This window comes from Falco peregrinus, chromosome 5, assembly GCF_023634155.1.
Source record: "Falco peregrinus isolate bFalPer1 chromosome 5, bFalPer1.pri, whole genome shotgun sequence".
Classification (NCBI taxonomy): Eukaryota; Metazoa; Chordata; class Aves; order Falconiformes; family Falconidae; genus Falco; species Falco peregrinus.
In genome coordinates this window covers 21,591,478-21,604,350 of record NC_073725.1, presented here as the reverse complement: position 1 = coordinate 21,604,350, position 12,873 = coordinate 21,591,478, and the positions used below count along the sequence as shown (strand labels likewise).

At 41.1% G+C, this 12,873-nt stretch overlaps 1 protein-coding gene across 2 annotated transcripts in view; it reads left to right on the top strand.

Annotated features, from left to right (window-relative positions):
* Positions 1–12,873, top strand: part of BMPER (BMP binding endothelial regulator) — a 145,181-nt gene that overhangs the window by 69,315 nt on the left and 62,993 nt on the right. For both annotated transcript variants that reach the window (XM_055806836.1, XM_055806835.1), the window contains exons 7-10: positions 4,837–4,936; positions 8,149–8,258; positions 8,866–9,006; positions 11,257–11,361. In XM_055806836.1, the coding sequence (XP_055662811.1) occupies positions 4,837–4,936; positions 8,149–8,258; positions 8,866–9,006; positions 11,257–11,361 (456 nt within the window). The remainder of the gene's footprint in view (positions 1–4,836; positions 4,937–8,148; positions 8,259–8,865; positions 9,007–11,256; positions 11,362–12,873) is intronic.

The following is a 12,873-nucleotide window of genomic DNA, read 5'->3' as shown; positions in this document are numbered from 1 at the left end:
TCCTAAAAACCTTCTCCCTCCCATGACCCTTTCAGGGAACTCTCACTGTATATGACACCACTGTTTCGGGGACCCTCAAATACTGTGTAAGGGTGAGGTTACTTCCAGAGGCTGTCTGCCACGCACTGTATCTGCATTCTTACATGAATCAGAGTGTCTTTCATTTGATTTGGGAGGGAACACCTATTTTATTTCCAGATTAAACCCACACTCTAAATACAGTGTCCTCTCATTTTTGTCCCTGAAGTCTACTTCCATGATACATGAGGGATTGTACAATTGATTGTAAACTCAAGGTATGGGTTTACAAGTGTGTGATTCCAGGAGCATTTTGAAGATGTTTGCATAGCACATGTTTCTGACCTCTTTTGTGTATTTAGCACATGTCTGGGAGTTTGTGGAAGTCTTTACTATCACACAGTAGTTAATATATTAGGCAGAATTCCTGTTGACCAACAACTGTATGCAAGCCCATACACTACCCAGTTTACGCAGGAAGCCTTACACACATCAGCGAATGTGGTGGAGTGAAATAGGAGTCCTAGTATGCTTTAATCTTTTTTTTTTCCAGACTGATAATATTCATCATTACATGAATCTCGAATGATATGTCTCTCTCTTTATCAGCAGATTTCTATTCATTGCCTTTATGCCATAGCTGTCACAAAAATTATAATGTCTCTTAATATGTCCATGGTGTCTGTAGTCACCTCCACTTGCACTAGAGCAGCTGAAGACAAACAGTCATAGAGTTTTGTGTTTATTTGGCTTCTTTTGCCACTGGCATGGGGCAGACTTGCTCAGTAGTGACCCTGTTGAACTTCCAAAGGTATTTGTCATGCTGGTGGTGTAAAATCTTTATTCATAGCTGGAGACATCCTTGAACATCTGTCTTAGTTCTTACAGCAACCCCTGCTGAGGTCACAGTATGTGTCTGACCTTGCTCTAAATATCTGGAATATGTATCCTGCAGTTGAGAGAAATGAAATTTTGATATTTCTTTATGGTTTGGTTTGGTTTTGTTTTGTTCTTTCCTCTATAAGGATAGCCTCACTGGCGACAAATAAAACCTTTCACACTTCTTCTAGAATGAAAGTTAAAAGTAAATGCCTACAATCCACTGTGGGCTGAATCCTAATGCCAGAACTTAGACAAAATATTCTGCAAAATCAATGGAAATTTTACTTCTGTTGGAGGATTAGCAGAGTCTTTCAAGCACAAGGTGAACATAAGGCAAAACTAGGGAGGAATCTTTTTCAGATGATTTATAGTTTCACTAAAGCACAGAGATAAATCCTGAAAGTAATATGGAAAATGAGATGCCCACAAGAAACATGGTTCTTGATAATACCGAAGTTAACCTTTAGCATTAAATAACATACACATAAAATATTATTAAGTTTAGATATGCTCATTGTCAGTAGCAAACAAATTGGGAGTATGGAAACCTCTGTTCTGAGATTTCCTAAGTGCTTTCAAAATATGCTTATGGCAAGGACAGCTCTGTTGTTGATGGTCACTGTTCTCACCCTAATGGTAGATGAAGCTCAAGGCTCTTGAAGATGAGTTGCAGCAGGCTGCCAGCCTTTGGAGAGTTTTTGGACAGACAGTTTTTTCTGCAGACATTTTTCCCTCCGTCTGCCCTAGCACACAGGCTGCATACGTGCTGTGCACCAGGCATGTGGGTAGCCTGCCCAGAAACTGCGCTCTGTCCCTCATCCAGTGTCTCCAGTGAAGTCAGCCACAGCCTGGATGGGCGCGTCTCTCAACTCTGCCAAGTTTCTTGTGTCCTTATTGAACAGTGAAGTATCATAGTCAAGGTAGGAGCTTAGCAGAAGTGGATGGGCGGGTAGCTAGACCAGCTCGATGCTTTAATTTTAGGGAAGACTCATTATCTGTCTTTCTCAAAGATGGACCTTTCATGGGAGAGTTAGAGAGTGCTATTTCTCTTTTCCATCTCTTGAGGAAGCTGCTGAGATGAGACAACACCTCAGCCCATAACACCCTCTGAGCCGATGCCGGGGAGCCTCTTGCTCTGTTTTGCAGCTACAAAGTGGTGGCAGAAGTTTCAGCGGTTTTGTTTGTCTCTGAGGTGAAAAGTGAATCTTTTCATTGTAGGCTGTAGCTTTCTTACAAATCTGTTACCTCCAGAGGACTGTGGACTGCAGCAGCATCCCCTGATTAAGGCTTCACGTTAGCTATTGCTCAAGGATTTATTTGCTTAGCTCTTGAATAGCATTTCTCACAGGAAGCAGATGTCATTTGTACTTTATTGGTCTGTGCTGGCTTCCAGTTCAGGTTTGATTTTACTGGAAGGTGCTGCTTTGGACCTGGAATATTCTGGCTGCCTGGGAGATGTTATGCTTAACAGGGAAATGTGAGCTAAAAGCTGTAGATGTAATTGGGAGGTGGAGGAGGCAAGGTGTTTACTGTGCAGTTCCCACCCTGGCTTAGGCCATCCAGAGCCAATCTTTTTGCTCTCCAGAGTTATTTTTTCCCTTGATTTTTTTGTTGAACTTTTGTTGCACTGTTTTTTCTACACAGCTCTATTCCATGCAATTTAAAGCACTGGCAGCACTAGTTAATACTGCTTTGAAAGCTGGTATTCTGAATGCGTTGTGTGGTTTGAATTGCAATGACTGAGGCTTTTAAGAAAACAGGAATATTGTGTAGGTTTTGATATTTCCTTATAGTGCCCAATAAGCTCTCTGTCTAAGCTCTGTGGGGCAAGTGGAATTACTCTTATTTAAATGCTACAGGTTGATTTGTTTCAGACTGTCTTTGAACTTGCACCCTAGCATGATATTCAAGCCTGGAAGCACCTATCTGGGACAGCAGCAAGTTAGATAATAGTTTGGTGTTAAAAAGCACTGCTACAGCTGGAAGCAGGAGTAGCAGTAGGCTAAAGAGAGAGATGCAACTATACTAGTTTGTTTTGTGCAGAGGAGAGGCCAATAGAAGAGGTAAAAAAGTATAAACAAAAGGCTGAAATGAAGAAATATTTTACATTATCCATGGCATTTTGTATTTTAAAAAATATCTGTACAACAGGCTGCAAAGGCAACGTCTCAATAACGTGCTAATCCTGAGCTTTGATTTAATCTGTCAGAGAACCCAGACTCCAGAGCAGTTCCACAGAGGCATAGGATATGTGAGTCTTAAATACAGAAGCAAGGTTGCAAGAAAGGACTGGTGGTTTATCTTCCACGGTTGTAACCCTGATCCTGTCACCAGGTTGTCTGAGGTCTCCATGCCCTACTTTCCCATTTGTTGAATTGTCACCGAAGTTTGAACTTTGTCTTCTCTTAGCCTTTTTCCCTGGGCTGAATGACGGCACTGCTTCAGAGAGCCCTCTTTGGTATTTTCTCTTTCATTCTGCACCTGTGTCTCCTCTCACAGAGCTATTCCCTGAGCATCATAAGGAACATCAGTGAAGAATTCATTTAGTTTTGTCAAGTTGCTGGTCTGACCCTTAATTTAGAGCAGTCATTTCAGCCTACAATAAACTCTGTGTTCCTGCATGCTGCAGTGAAAGAATTACGAGCAGTCCTTAGCCATGTGCATTCAGGATGCTTTGGTAGCCCCACGGGACAGGTACACTTCAGTGCCTGAAAACTCATTGTAGAATGGGGGTACAGTCAGTATGTTGTTTTCTGTATAATAGTGTTATGCAGGTCTGCCTGTGTGTAAAAGCTTTTACATGATTCACTGAGGCCATTAGGAGTGGAATGGCATACCATCATTTTAGGCACAGAGCTCTTCAAAATGAACGGCTTTTTCCATCTTTCCCCAGGGAGCCCTGAGAGGCATCCAGCGTGTAGGTGGGAGGAGACTGTTCATAAGTCTTCCATCACGGCATCCAGGAACACAAAGCTTATTGTTGGGATGAGCCTGCAGCTCTGAGTGATAAACAAGGCAGGCAGTTGGATGAAAAGGGCTGACTTCCCTTGTTGAGACAAAGGCAGACTGATTTTTAAAGTTTAACAACCTGGACCTCTCATAAGCATATGCATCACATGTTGGCAGAGGGTCCAGAGCTTAACACAGTATTCTATAAGCACAGTGAAGTAATCAGGCAACAGAGCAGAATGAGAACAAAGATCACTTGCCTGATTTAATCTTAGACGTACATATATTGTGCTTTCCTCTTTGCTGTGCTTTTTGCCTCTCTCTTTCTGATATTTATTGATACACTAGGATATATCCTGTCCAGGTTGCTTATTTTTTCTGTTTTCCCCCCACATTCATTCTCAAAATTTCATATGCCCTCTTGGTTTTCAGTCTTCTGAAGAAAGCAGACCTTCCGGGTTTACATAGTTGGACTCTAAGGCTAACAAGAATGTGCTTTCTTAAGTGATTTTGGCTTATTTGGTTTCTGAGGTCACGAGCATAGTGGAAGAACACCTGCTCTCATCTTGCTTCAGCACTTAATCCCTGTCCCAGACAAGCCTAGAAGGGCATGGCACAGGAGGTGAAGAATAATGTAAAAAATTGCTCAATAACTTGTTTGAACATCCGGAAGGGTTCATGGATAATGATTTTATTCTCCCTGGTTTTCTCATATCCACCAAGAAATATTGTTTCTTCAGCTATTACATTCATTGCTTGAAGGAATTAAAACATATGAATAATCCAAGGTCTCTGCAAGCAATATAGAAAGTGTTGAAGGACAGTTGTACACATTCCTTTTATGCCTGATGCAAGCAGAAATTTCTGTTGGCAAATACTGCTTTGGCTAAGGCTTTTCAAGTCTTGTTACCCGTCTGTGTGGGTGTGTGCATGTCTACTTGACATTTTGCTTTGTTTTTTTTTCTAACTGAGCCTATTTTCCTTCAGGGTGGAAGGACACAGTGCATCCAAGAAGTCTGCCCCATTCTTTCATGTCCCCAGCACCTCAGTCACATTCCTGCTGGACAGTGTTGCCCCAAATGCTTAGGTGAGTGGGTTTTTTTCCTGGGAATTTTGTAATTAATATGATATGTTTCTGTGTAGCATCTCTTATACCAGTATTTTACAATACTGGTAAATTCTGGGAGGTGGAAGAGACAGTATTGCTCAGTGGAGTTTATAATCTACAGGTTTTAACAGGTACTCGGTGTCAGTGTGCAGGGTTGTGATGGGTGGTACTAAGCAAGCACCTGCAGAGAAGCATTTGAACAGAGACTTGCTGGCTGGCTTAGAGAGACAAATATAGAGATGTTTCCCACCTTCACTGCATATTTTACAAAGAATGTTGAGGTGGGAGGAAATATTTTGCTGGAGTTTGCCACAAGAAAAAGGCCTCACCAGCTCATATTTTTATTCAAGTGTGCATTTGCATTCTTGTTTTTGAGGAAATGCAGGTCAGAGGAAACTTCTGGACTGAAACTGCATTCTTAGATGCTGTTTACAGAGAGGCCAGGGACCCAGGAGTCTGCTTCATGGTTGCCTTCTTAAGGTGGAATCACAGTTTCAGCCAGGAATATTTTCAATTACGTCTTTCCAACACATTTTAAAGGATTAAGTCACTGACCTCTAAGAAGGGCAAGTTCTTCCAAGCCATGCCAAGGAAGGCAGTGACTTATGACCTTATTTCGCTCTTCCCAAGTCCACAGATCCCACAGGTTAACATTCCTCAGCATGTATCCCTCTCATCCTACCAAGTACCTTAGTTTTAATTTGGTCTATGAAGTTGTAACTCACTCTGGAAAATTTTCAGAGCTGATAGCTCCCAGTTTTTCAAGAGAAACATTTTGTCCTTTTAACTATATCTTTACTAATACCCAAATCCTATTTCCAGAGCCAGGTTAGGGGAACAGAGAGGTCTAGCTTTGGAAACAGCAAGCCATAGAGAGTTCCAGCTTCTCATAATACTTCAACATTTTTAACTGCTTGAAACAAACCTGAATTTATTTATTTAGTTAGTTATTTTGTAATTGAGGCATGCTATAGATAAATATCTGCCTGGAACATTTAACCACATCACCAGAGAGTAATACAGGAGAGGAATTAAATGGAGAGGAGAACAATCCAAACATCAAGCTTCTATTTTGGCTGAAGGCATTTTTCCTTTCCTTCTGTAAACTACGCTTGTCCTCTCTACTCTGTGCTTTCCCAACTGGGCCTTCACCTCCTTGATCTGGGCATTCAAAACCCAGCTTTAATTTTTCACTGCTTCATGGGGATTTTTCTACAGATTCTTTTTTTCCTCTTGGAAATGTCTGTAAATGCATTTACTATATAATAATGATTTCTATTTTATGTGGTCTTTGCTCTGAAGTATGTCATGTATCTGTGAATAGATAATGTCTCTTCACAGGGAAGTGTTGAAAGTTTTGGAGTGGAGGTAGAGCCAAGGGAGGTGTAGAACACTGCATGGCAATTGGGAAAGAGAAACACTTTCAGGGATGCTGAGGCATGGTTTTTAAAGTATCATATGGAGGACCTCCCTGCAATTGAATTCCTGATGCTCAGCATATATAGCTCAGAAGAATGATGTGGACTCTACTGGGACTTGAGTTATTAGTTTAGCTAGTGTTTGTGAGCCAGAAAAGCTGACCATTAAGCCAATATCTTTACCACCACATCTTTTAAAGTGGTAGCTCCTTTCTCAGTGTTTTTTTTACCAGCTATTTGAACCGGGTTGGCCACCTGGAATTGTGCTGGGTGGTTTGCAAGGCATGGCAAGAGGCTGTAAGACAGAACTGGGCTTTTGTTCACTTGTTGATGTAAGTTATGCAATTGAAGTCCTGGCCCCACATATAGCAATAGAAGTGTTATTACAGGCAGGACTACAGCTAGGCTTTGCCCATAAGTGATGCACGTATGTAGACCAGTTCCTTTTAGGGCTACTGAGCATCCTCAACTGATTTCATATGTCAGTCCTGCAAGACAAATTAAACCTTTTCAGAAAGATGCACATAAAAGGAAGGCTGGTTGTGCAAGCACAGATTAGTCCAAGGTAGTTAATTTGCAAGAGAGAGATGTTCAAATTGTCTTTAACTGAACAATAGCAATTATTTCTTAACTTCTGTTTAATAGTTAATTTAACATTAATTTGTAAAAACTCAATGCTAATCCAATGGATTTTGTTGTGTGCATATCCTTTTTTTTTGCTTGTATCTCAAAGTAAAATGGAACCATTATCTTTTAAGCTGTTCTACAGCTACTTACAGTGGCCATTCCCTACCTTGGAATTGATGCCTATTTAACATCAGACCTCAGAAATTATAAGCTGGGAGACTGGCAGCCACTCATAAAATAACTTATTAGCTGGCTGCCACCAAGAGTAAACAAGGGAGGGTATTCAAAACCAGGAAGATAAATACAGTGTTTTTATGAAGAGCTCATGTTCATGTGTCATAACGGTCACTTGTGTAAAATAACCTGCTGGGAAAGAAGCTGAGGAATAACAAAAGCTTGCAGAACTGCAAAGTGTGTTGCAGCTTGGATTTGAAAGTGCTTGCAGGATTGCAGGACTTCAGGAAGGATTTGATATTGGTGCTGCCTTCCCTGTGTAGTGTTCTAAACCTTGCCTCACTCCCATGAAACCCAAATATTTTATGGGTTATGGAAACTAAATATCTTGTGTTGCCCTCAATCTGCTCATAAACGATGCAAATGCATGTATTTCTTGCAGCCTTGTGTGAAAACAGTACACCAAGCTATCTTAAAGAGACCAGACAACACCTGTGGCTTTTTTGCATCAGTGTCACTGATTTGCTTTAGTTTGGCTGCTGTGAACCCCTGAGGTAGATACACTAAAACCAGTTAAGGCTGCTTTATTTGATAAGTTATTGCATTAAGTTAAAGGCTGTTTAAACTAGTCTAAGTGTACCTACCCTAAGAGTTTGCAGTGCTTAGCTTTTATGCCTTTAGCTGCACTGTGCACTTTATGGTGAGAAGGAGAAGTAAGATTTTTGCAATATAAGCATGCCATAAATCATATTTATTTTCCCTCCCACGGTAGAATTTGTACAGATGAATGTGTGCTAGAAGAACAGTCAACTGTTAAAAGTACCTATTTTTTTCACACCAAAATGGAAATACATAGCAAATGACACATTGCACATTAATTTGGTCTGGTGACAATAAGCCCTACTATTCTTGTTGACGATATGGCATCTTTTCAACCACATTCTGTTTCTATTACTGTTTATTTATATTCAGGACAGAGGAAAGTGTTTGACCTCCCGTTTGGAAGCTGCCTCTTTCACAGCAATGTGTACGATAACGGATCCTCATTTATTTATGACAATTGCACAATGTGTACATGTAAGGTAAGTCCATAATTGCTTTGGTATTGTGTGCTGCTGGTTCTCTGGCTTAGCAGTAATTTGTAGGCTGTGGAACTGTAAGCCCCAATACTGTTCTTCTTTGGCATCTTGTGTGGTCCTTGAGAATCTGATCTGAAGAGCACTTGCACTAGGAAAGTTTAAAAAGTTACTGACTGCCGCAGCTGAGACATGGCGCCTGACTGTGTGATGCAAAATGAAGTTACTCAGATTGCATGATCCTCCTTAAGTTTGCATTACGGTGCAAGATTTTCTAAATGGTGAATTACCACGTCTCTGCTGAAAGGCAGTGATTTCTTTCACTGTGACCACTTGCACTTTTGCATCTAGGCAGAAAAATTAGCGTCACCAAATCAGTCAGATTTTGCAGGCCAACAGAAGTAAGAGCTGGGCTTTAGCCTCACAAACCATGGAAGATTCCATAAATCTGGTAAATAATTTTTATTTTCTCTGAGCTGACCTGTTCACAGCAGCTGGGCCATAGCTTGGGCGGATGCAGTAACTGAGCAAGCAGAAATGTTATGGTAGGGACACACAAGAACACAGACATCTTGGTGACGATTTAATGATTTCCTTTTGTCCTTTTGCCTAGGATTCAACAGTGCTGTGTAAGAAGAGGTGCTTACTTCCCGGTGAATGCAACAAAAAAAAAGACCACTGCTGCAAGGAGTGCGTCTCCTATATCTTTCCTGAGGAAGTGAAAGTGTGCAAGTTTGGCAATAAGATCTTCCAGGTAAAGTGTCAGGTGGCTCAAGAATAGATGCCATTGTAACAGCTGAAACAACACGAGTTTACTGTAAATTAGTATTGTGGCTTTTTTAGCAGAATCCTCACCAACCTGGTTGATGATGGAACAACTCAGAGCCAAAGTTTTTCAAAATTTGCCATCTGCTGGGGGTTTTTTTGTGAGTTAGTGTAAATTCTGTTGATACACAGCAGTTAAAGATAAGTTGCTCCTTCATGTGACATGTTTTCTCCTTCTCTGCTTGCAGAGATTCAAGCTGCTGTTTCATGACAAGTAATGCATTTTTAGTAAGAGGTAGTAATGCTCTGCTTTCCCAAACAAACACTGAAATTCATGGAGAAGATATTCTGAGTAGTACATAGGCTTTATCTGCTGATCCAGAGTCTCTTCCACAGCTGAGCCAAGAGGAGCTTTGTGGAGTTCATCTTGGCTGCAAGTTACACATCTTGATTTACTACATTTCATGTCTCTGCTAAGGACAGCACCCCTGACATCTTATATGTAATAACTGTTATCTCCTGCACTCTCACCCAATGTTTTCAAATCACAAGGGATTCCCTGCAGAACACTTCTGCTATTGCTGAGACCCTGTTTGTTTTTCCAAGTGGTGCGGCTTTTTTCACACTGGGTCAGAAAAAGATTCTGTCACCTCCTGGGCCATCTGTGAATTAAGAGACCCTTGAATCAGATCAAATGTTAAATCCTTTGCAAATACTTGGTTTGCTCAGCCAGAATTGCTTTCCATTTATTCCATCTTTTGTGTACATAGCCAAAGTGTTTATTCTGGAAATTACATGTGAACGTACTGTATGCTGAGACTATACTCCATCTGATTGGCACTTTCACACTGGTGCTATTGTGCTTCAGGAACAAATGCCTGCTTCTTAGGCACCCAACTAAAATATTCTGCTTCTTGTGAAGATTTTATTATATTACTAAGTATTATATGGAGTGAGAAAAAGTAACGAGACAGTACACCCATTTCTGGCCTTGTGTGCAAAAAGGCAAATCCAGCATCGCTCTGTCGAAGTTAATGGTCTAACACAGGTAGGACGGGCACAGCGAATGTGTTTTTGTACTCCTGCGCAAAAACAGCTGTGAGACGAAAAAATCAAGGTAGCTGCATGCAGTCAGCTGGGATATATTCTGTTACCGTAGCAGTCATTAGAGGCCCACAAGAACATGTGCTCCATCAGGAACACCAGGCAATTGTAACATGGCCTGGAAACAAAAGGCAGGGGAGAGACACGGCCTTCGACCAAGCATGCTGTGCTGAATAAGTTAGGCTCCTTGGTATTTCAGATTTAGTCTGTTTTTCTCGCTGGTCAGAACGTCATATTGAGGTGGGCACATAATTGTTCACAGCTGTCTGGTTGGACTGCCTGTTCCTGTCAGGTCTATCCTCACCCTTCTTTCATAGCAGCCCTCTAAACAGAAAACATGCACGTTTTGGCTCTAAGCGGGCTAGCACAAGACTGTAAGTGGGTGAGACAGAATGTTTTAGGAACCACACTTGGCAAACGCAACACTATGTAAAAAGGATCCAGGGCAGTTCCACAAGCAATCCTTCCCAAGTAAGTGGGGACAAGACTATGAGGCATATTTTGCTCTGCACCTAATACTTTAAGAGCAATATGTAGACTGTCTTACCTGCTTTGCATTGGAGAAGTTCCACACTGTCTTCTAAACATTTTCAGATGTTTAGCATATCAAGTATCTATGAAAATGCTGTAAGTAATCTAAATTAGAATTCATTTTTCAGCCATTCCTGTCCTAAGTCAAAATGATGCTGCATCTGGGAATAAATTCACTATATGCTGACATCTTAATCAAATACTTTCACGTGCAACAACTTAAAGACGTCACTCAACCCAATGAAGCAGGTTTTTCTAATTATGTGAGCTTAAATGAAAATTCGTGGTAGGTGTGATCACATCTCAGACACATACTGGAGAGAAAACAATGCAAATAATCAGGACACTGCAAATATGCAAATATGATTTGGTTAGCCTTGGAAGAATTAATTTCTGACCTAGAGGACCAAAGGGAAGAAAACCTGGCTGAATTTGATCTTTGTCTTTAATCTGACTGGCCATGGACAGACACCTCAAAATAATTTAGACTAAACAATGACACAGTGCCAACAGGGAAAGTCATCCTTTCTTGTGCAATGATACATTGCTGAAATAGCTTCCTGTTGCCACCCCAGCTGATACTATATCATGTTCCCTCTTGCAGGATGGAGAGATGTGGTCCTCTGTGAACTGCACCATCTGTGCTTGTGTGAAAGGCAAGACAGAGTGTCGCAAGAAACAGTGCATTCCAGTCAGCAGCTGTCCTCAAGTGAGTTTTTTAAAAGAACAGAGCTTTCTTCTCTTTTTTTCTCCACCATTATCTTTTTCAGTGTTTCTTGGAAGTGTGGGCATGGCACTGGGAAATGCAGACTGGAAAGCAGGGATCCTCTGGCATATTAATTTAAGCTGATGTTCCCCAAGTATGCTACTGCTACCTTGAATACAGGCTTCCCACCGCTTACCTTGCTCTGAAGGCTCTGTGCTTCTTTTCTCCTCCTCCCTTTCACTTTCTTTGTGCTGAGTATCTGCACTGGAACATCTCTTTCACATATTTAATAGCTTTATAGAGTGGTGAGATGACTATGTTAATATTTTGAGAGCATGTATATTGTCGAGGCAAGCCACAGGAAGTTGTTGTACTTGCATTTCTCAGTGCATATGAACCTTAATACTTGGTTGAAAATGTAAATTAGACAAAGCAATGCAAATTGATTTCAATCAAGCGATGCCACTTTCTCTAAGGTTGCAGCCTGAGTATTTTGTATTTGAAAATCTGAAAAGAACCCAAGGAGTGGTGTAATTGTAACTTTACCTAATTGCTTCAAAAATCAGCATGACTTGAAACCTCAAGCTAAAGTCAGCCTTAGTTTCTTGGATTTCTGTAACTGACAAATTATTTTGTTTTAATTGCTTAAGCTTTCAGAAGAGGGAGCTCTAAATAGCACACCATGTAGGGGCAGATCTTTGAACAGATCTGCGTAAGAGAAAGCCAAGTCGTTAGCATTACACCTCAGTGTTTCCTTCACCATCCTGGAAGCCAGTGGGGAAAACATGAGTCACAGACACCTAGGTTTTAAATGACAAACTCTAGTTTGTAAAATTTTATACGTGTAAACTTCTGACAGCCAGAAGCAGTGGTAGAATAGAGAGTCTGTACCTTGGTGTTCCCTGTTATGCTGTGACGGTGGGCTGCTAGAGCGATGCTTGCATCCTCAGAAGAGGGGACATCCTTCTCCTGTCACCGTGGCACTCACTGCAGAGGACAGTTCTCCTGTTAATGGGCCTCACATGAGATGTTGCATACCTCTAACCAAGTGTGAACTAATAGAGCTGCTCTGGGAACCTGATGTGGCTTGTGGCAGTCAGGTTTGCTCCATTCAGGCCATTCACAGTATAAGCAGGAGGTGGAAGCTTAGACTCCTAAGATGTCTCCAAATTATTTGTTAGCTGAGAACCTGGCACACCTTGCATCTCATTTATATTTTCCCTGTGCTGATGCGTTTCAGAACTTTAAGATGCTTCCGAGACTAAATAACTAATATGACTTAATATAGATCTTAAGTGAAATACACCACTTCAGCAGTACACATATATATAAATTTGAGCATTGAAATGATCAGTTGAAGTGGTTTCTGAAATTAAAATAGTAGTGGGCAAAAATTCACCATCCACAGTCCTGTGGCAGCATAACTGAAAGACGAATGCAGTCAGTGCTGCTATGCAATCTGCTCCAAGGTTAATGTGAAGTCCTAAATAGCCCTGGATGTCTGGGTTGCGTCCT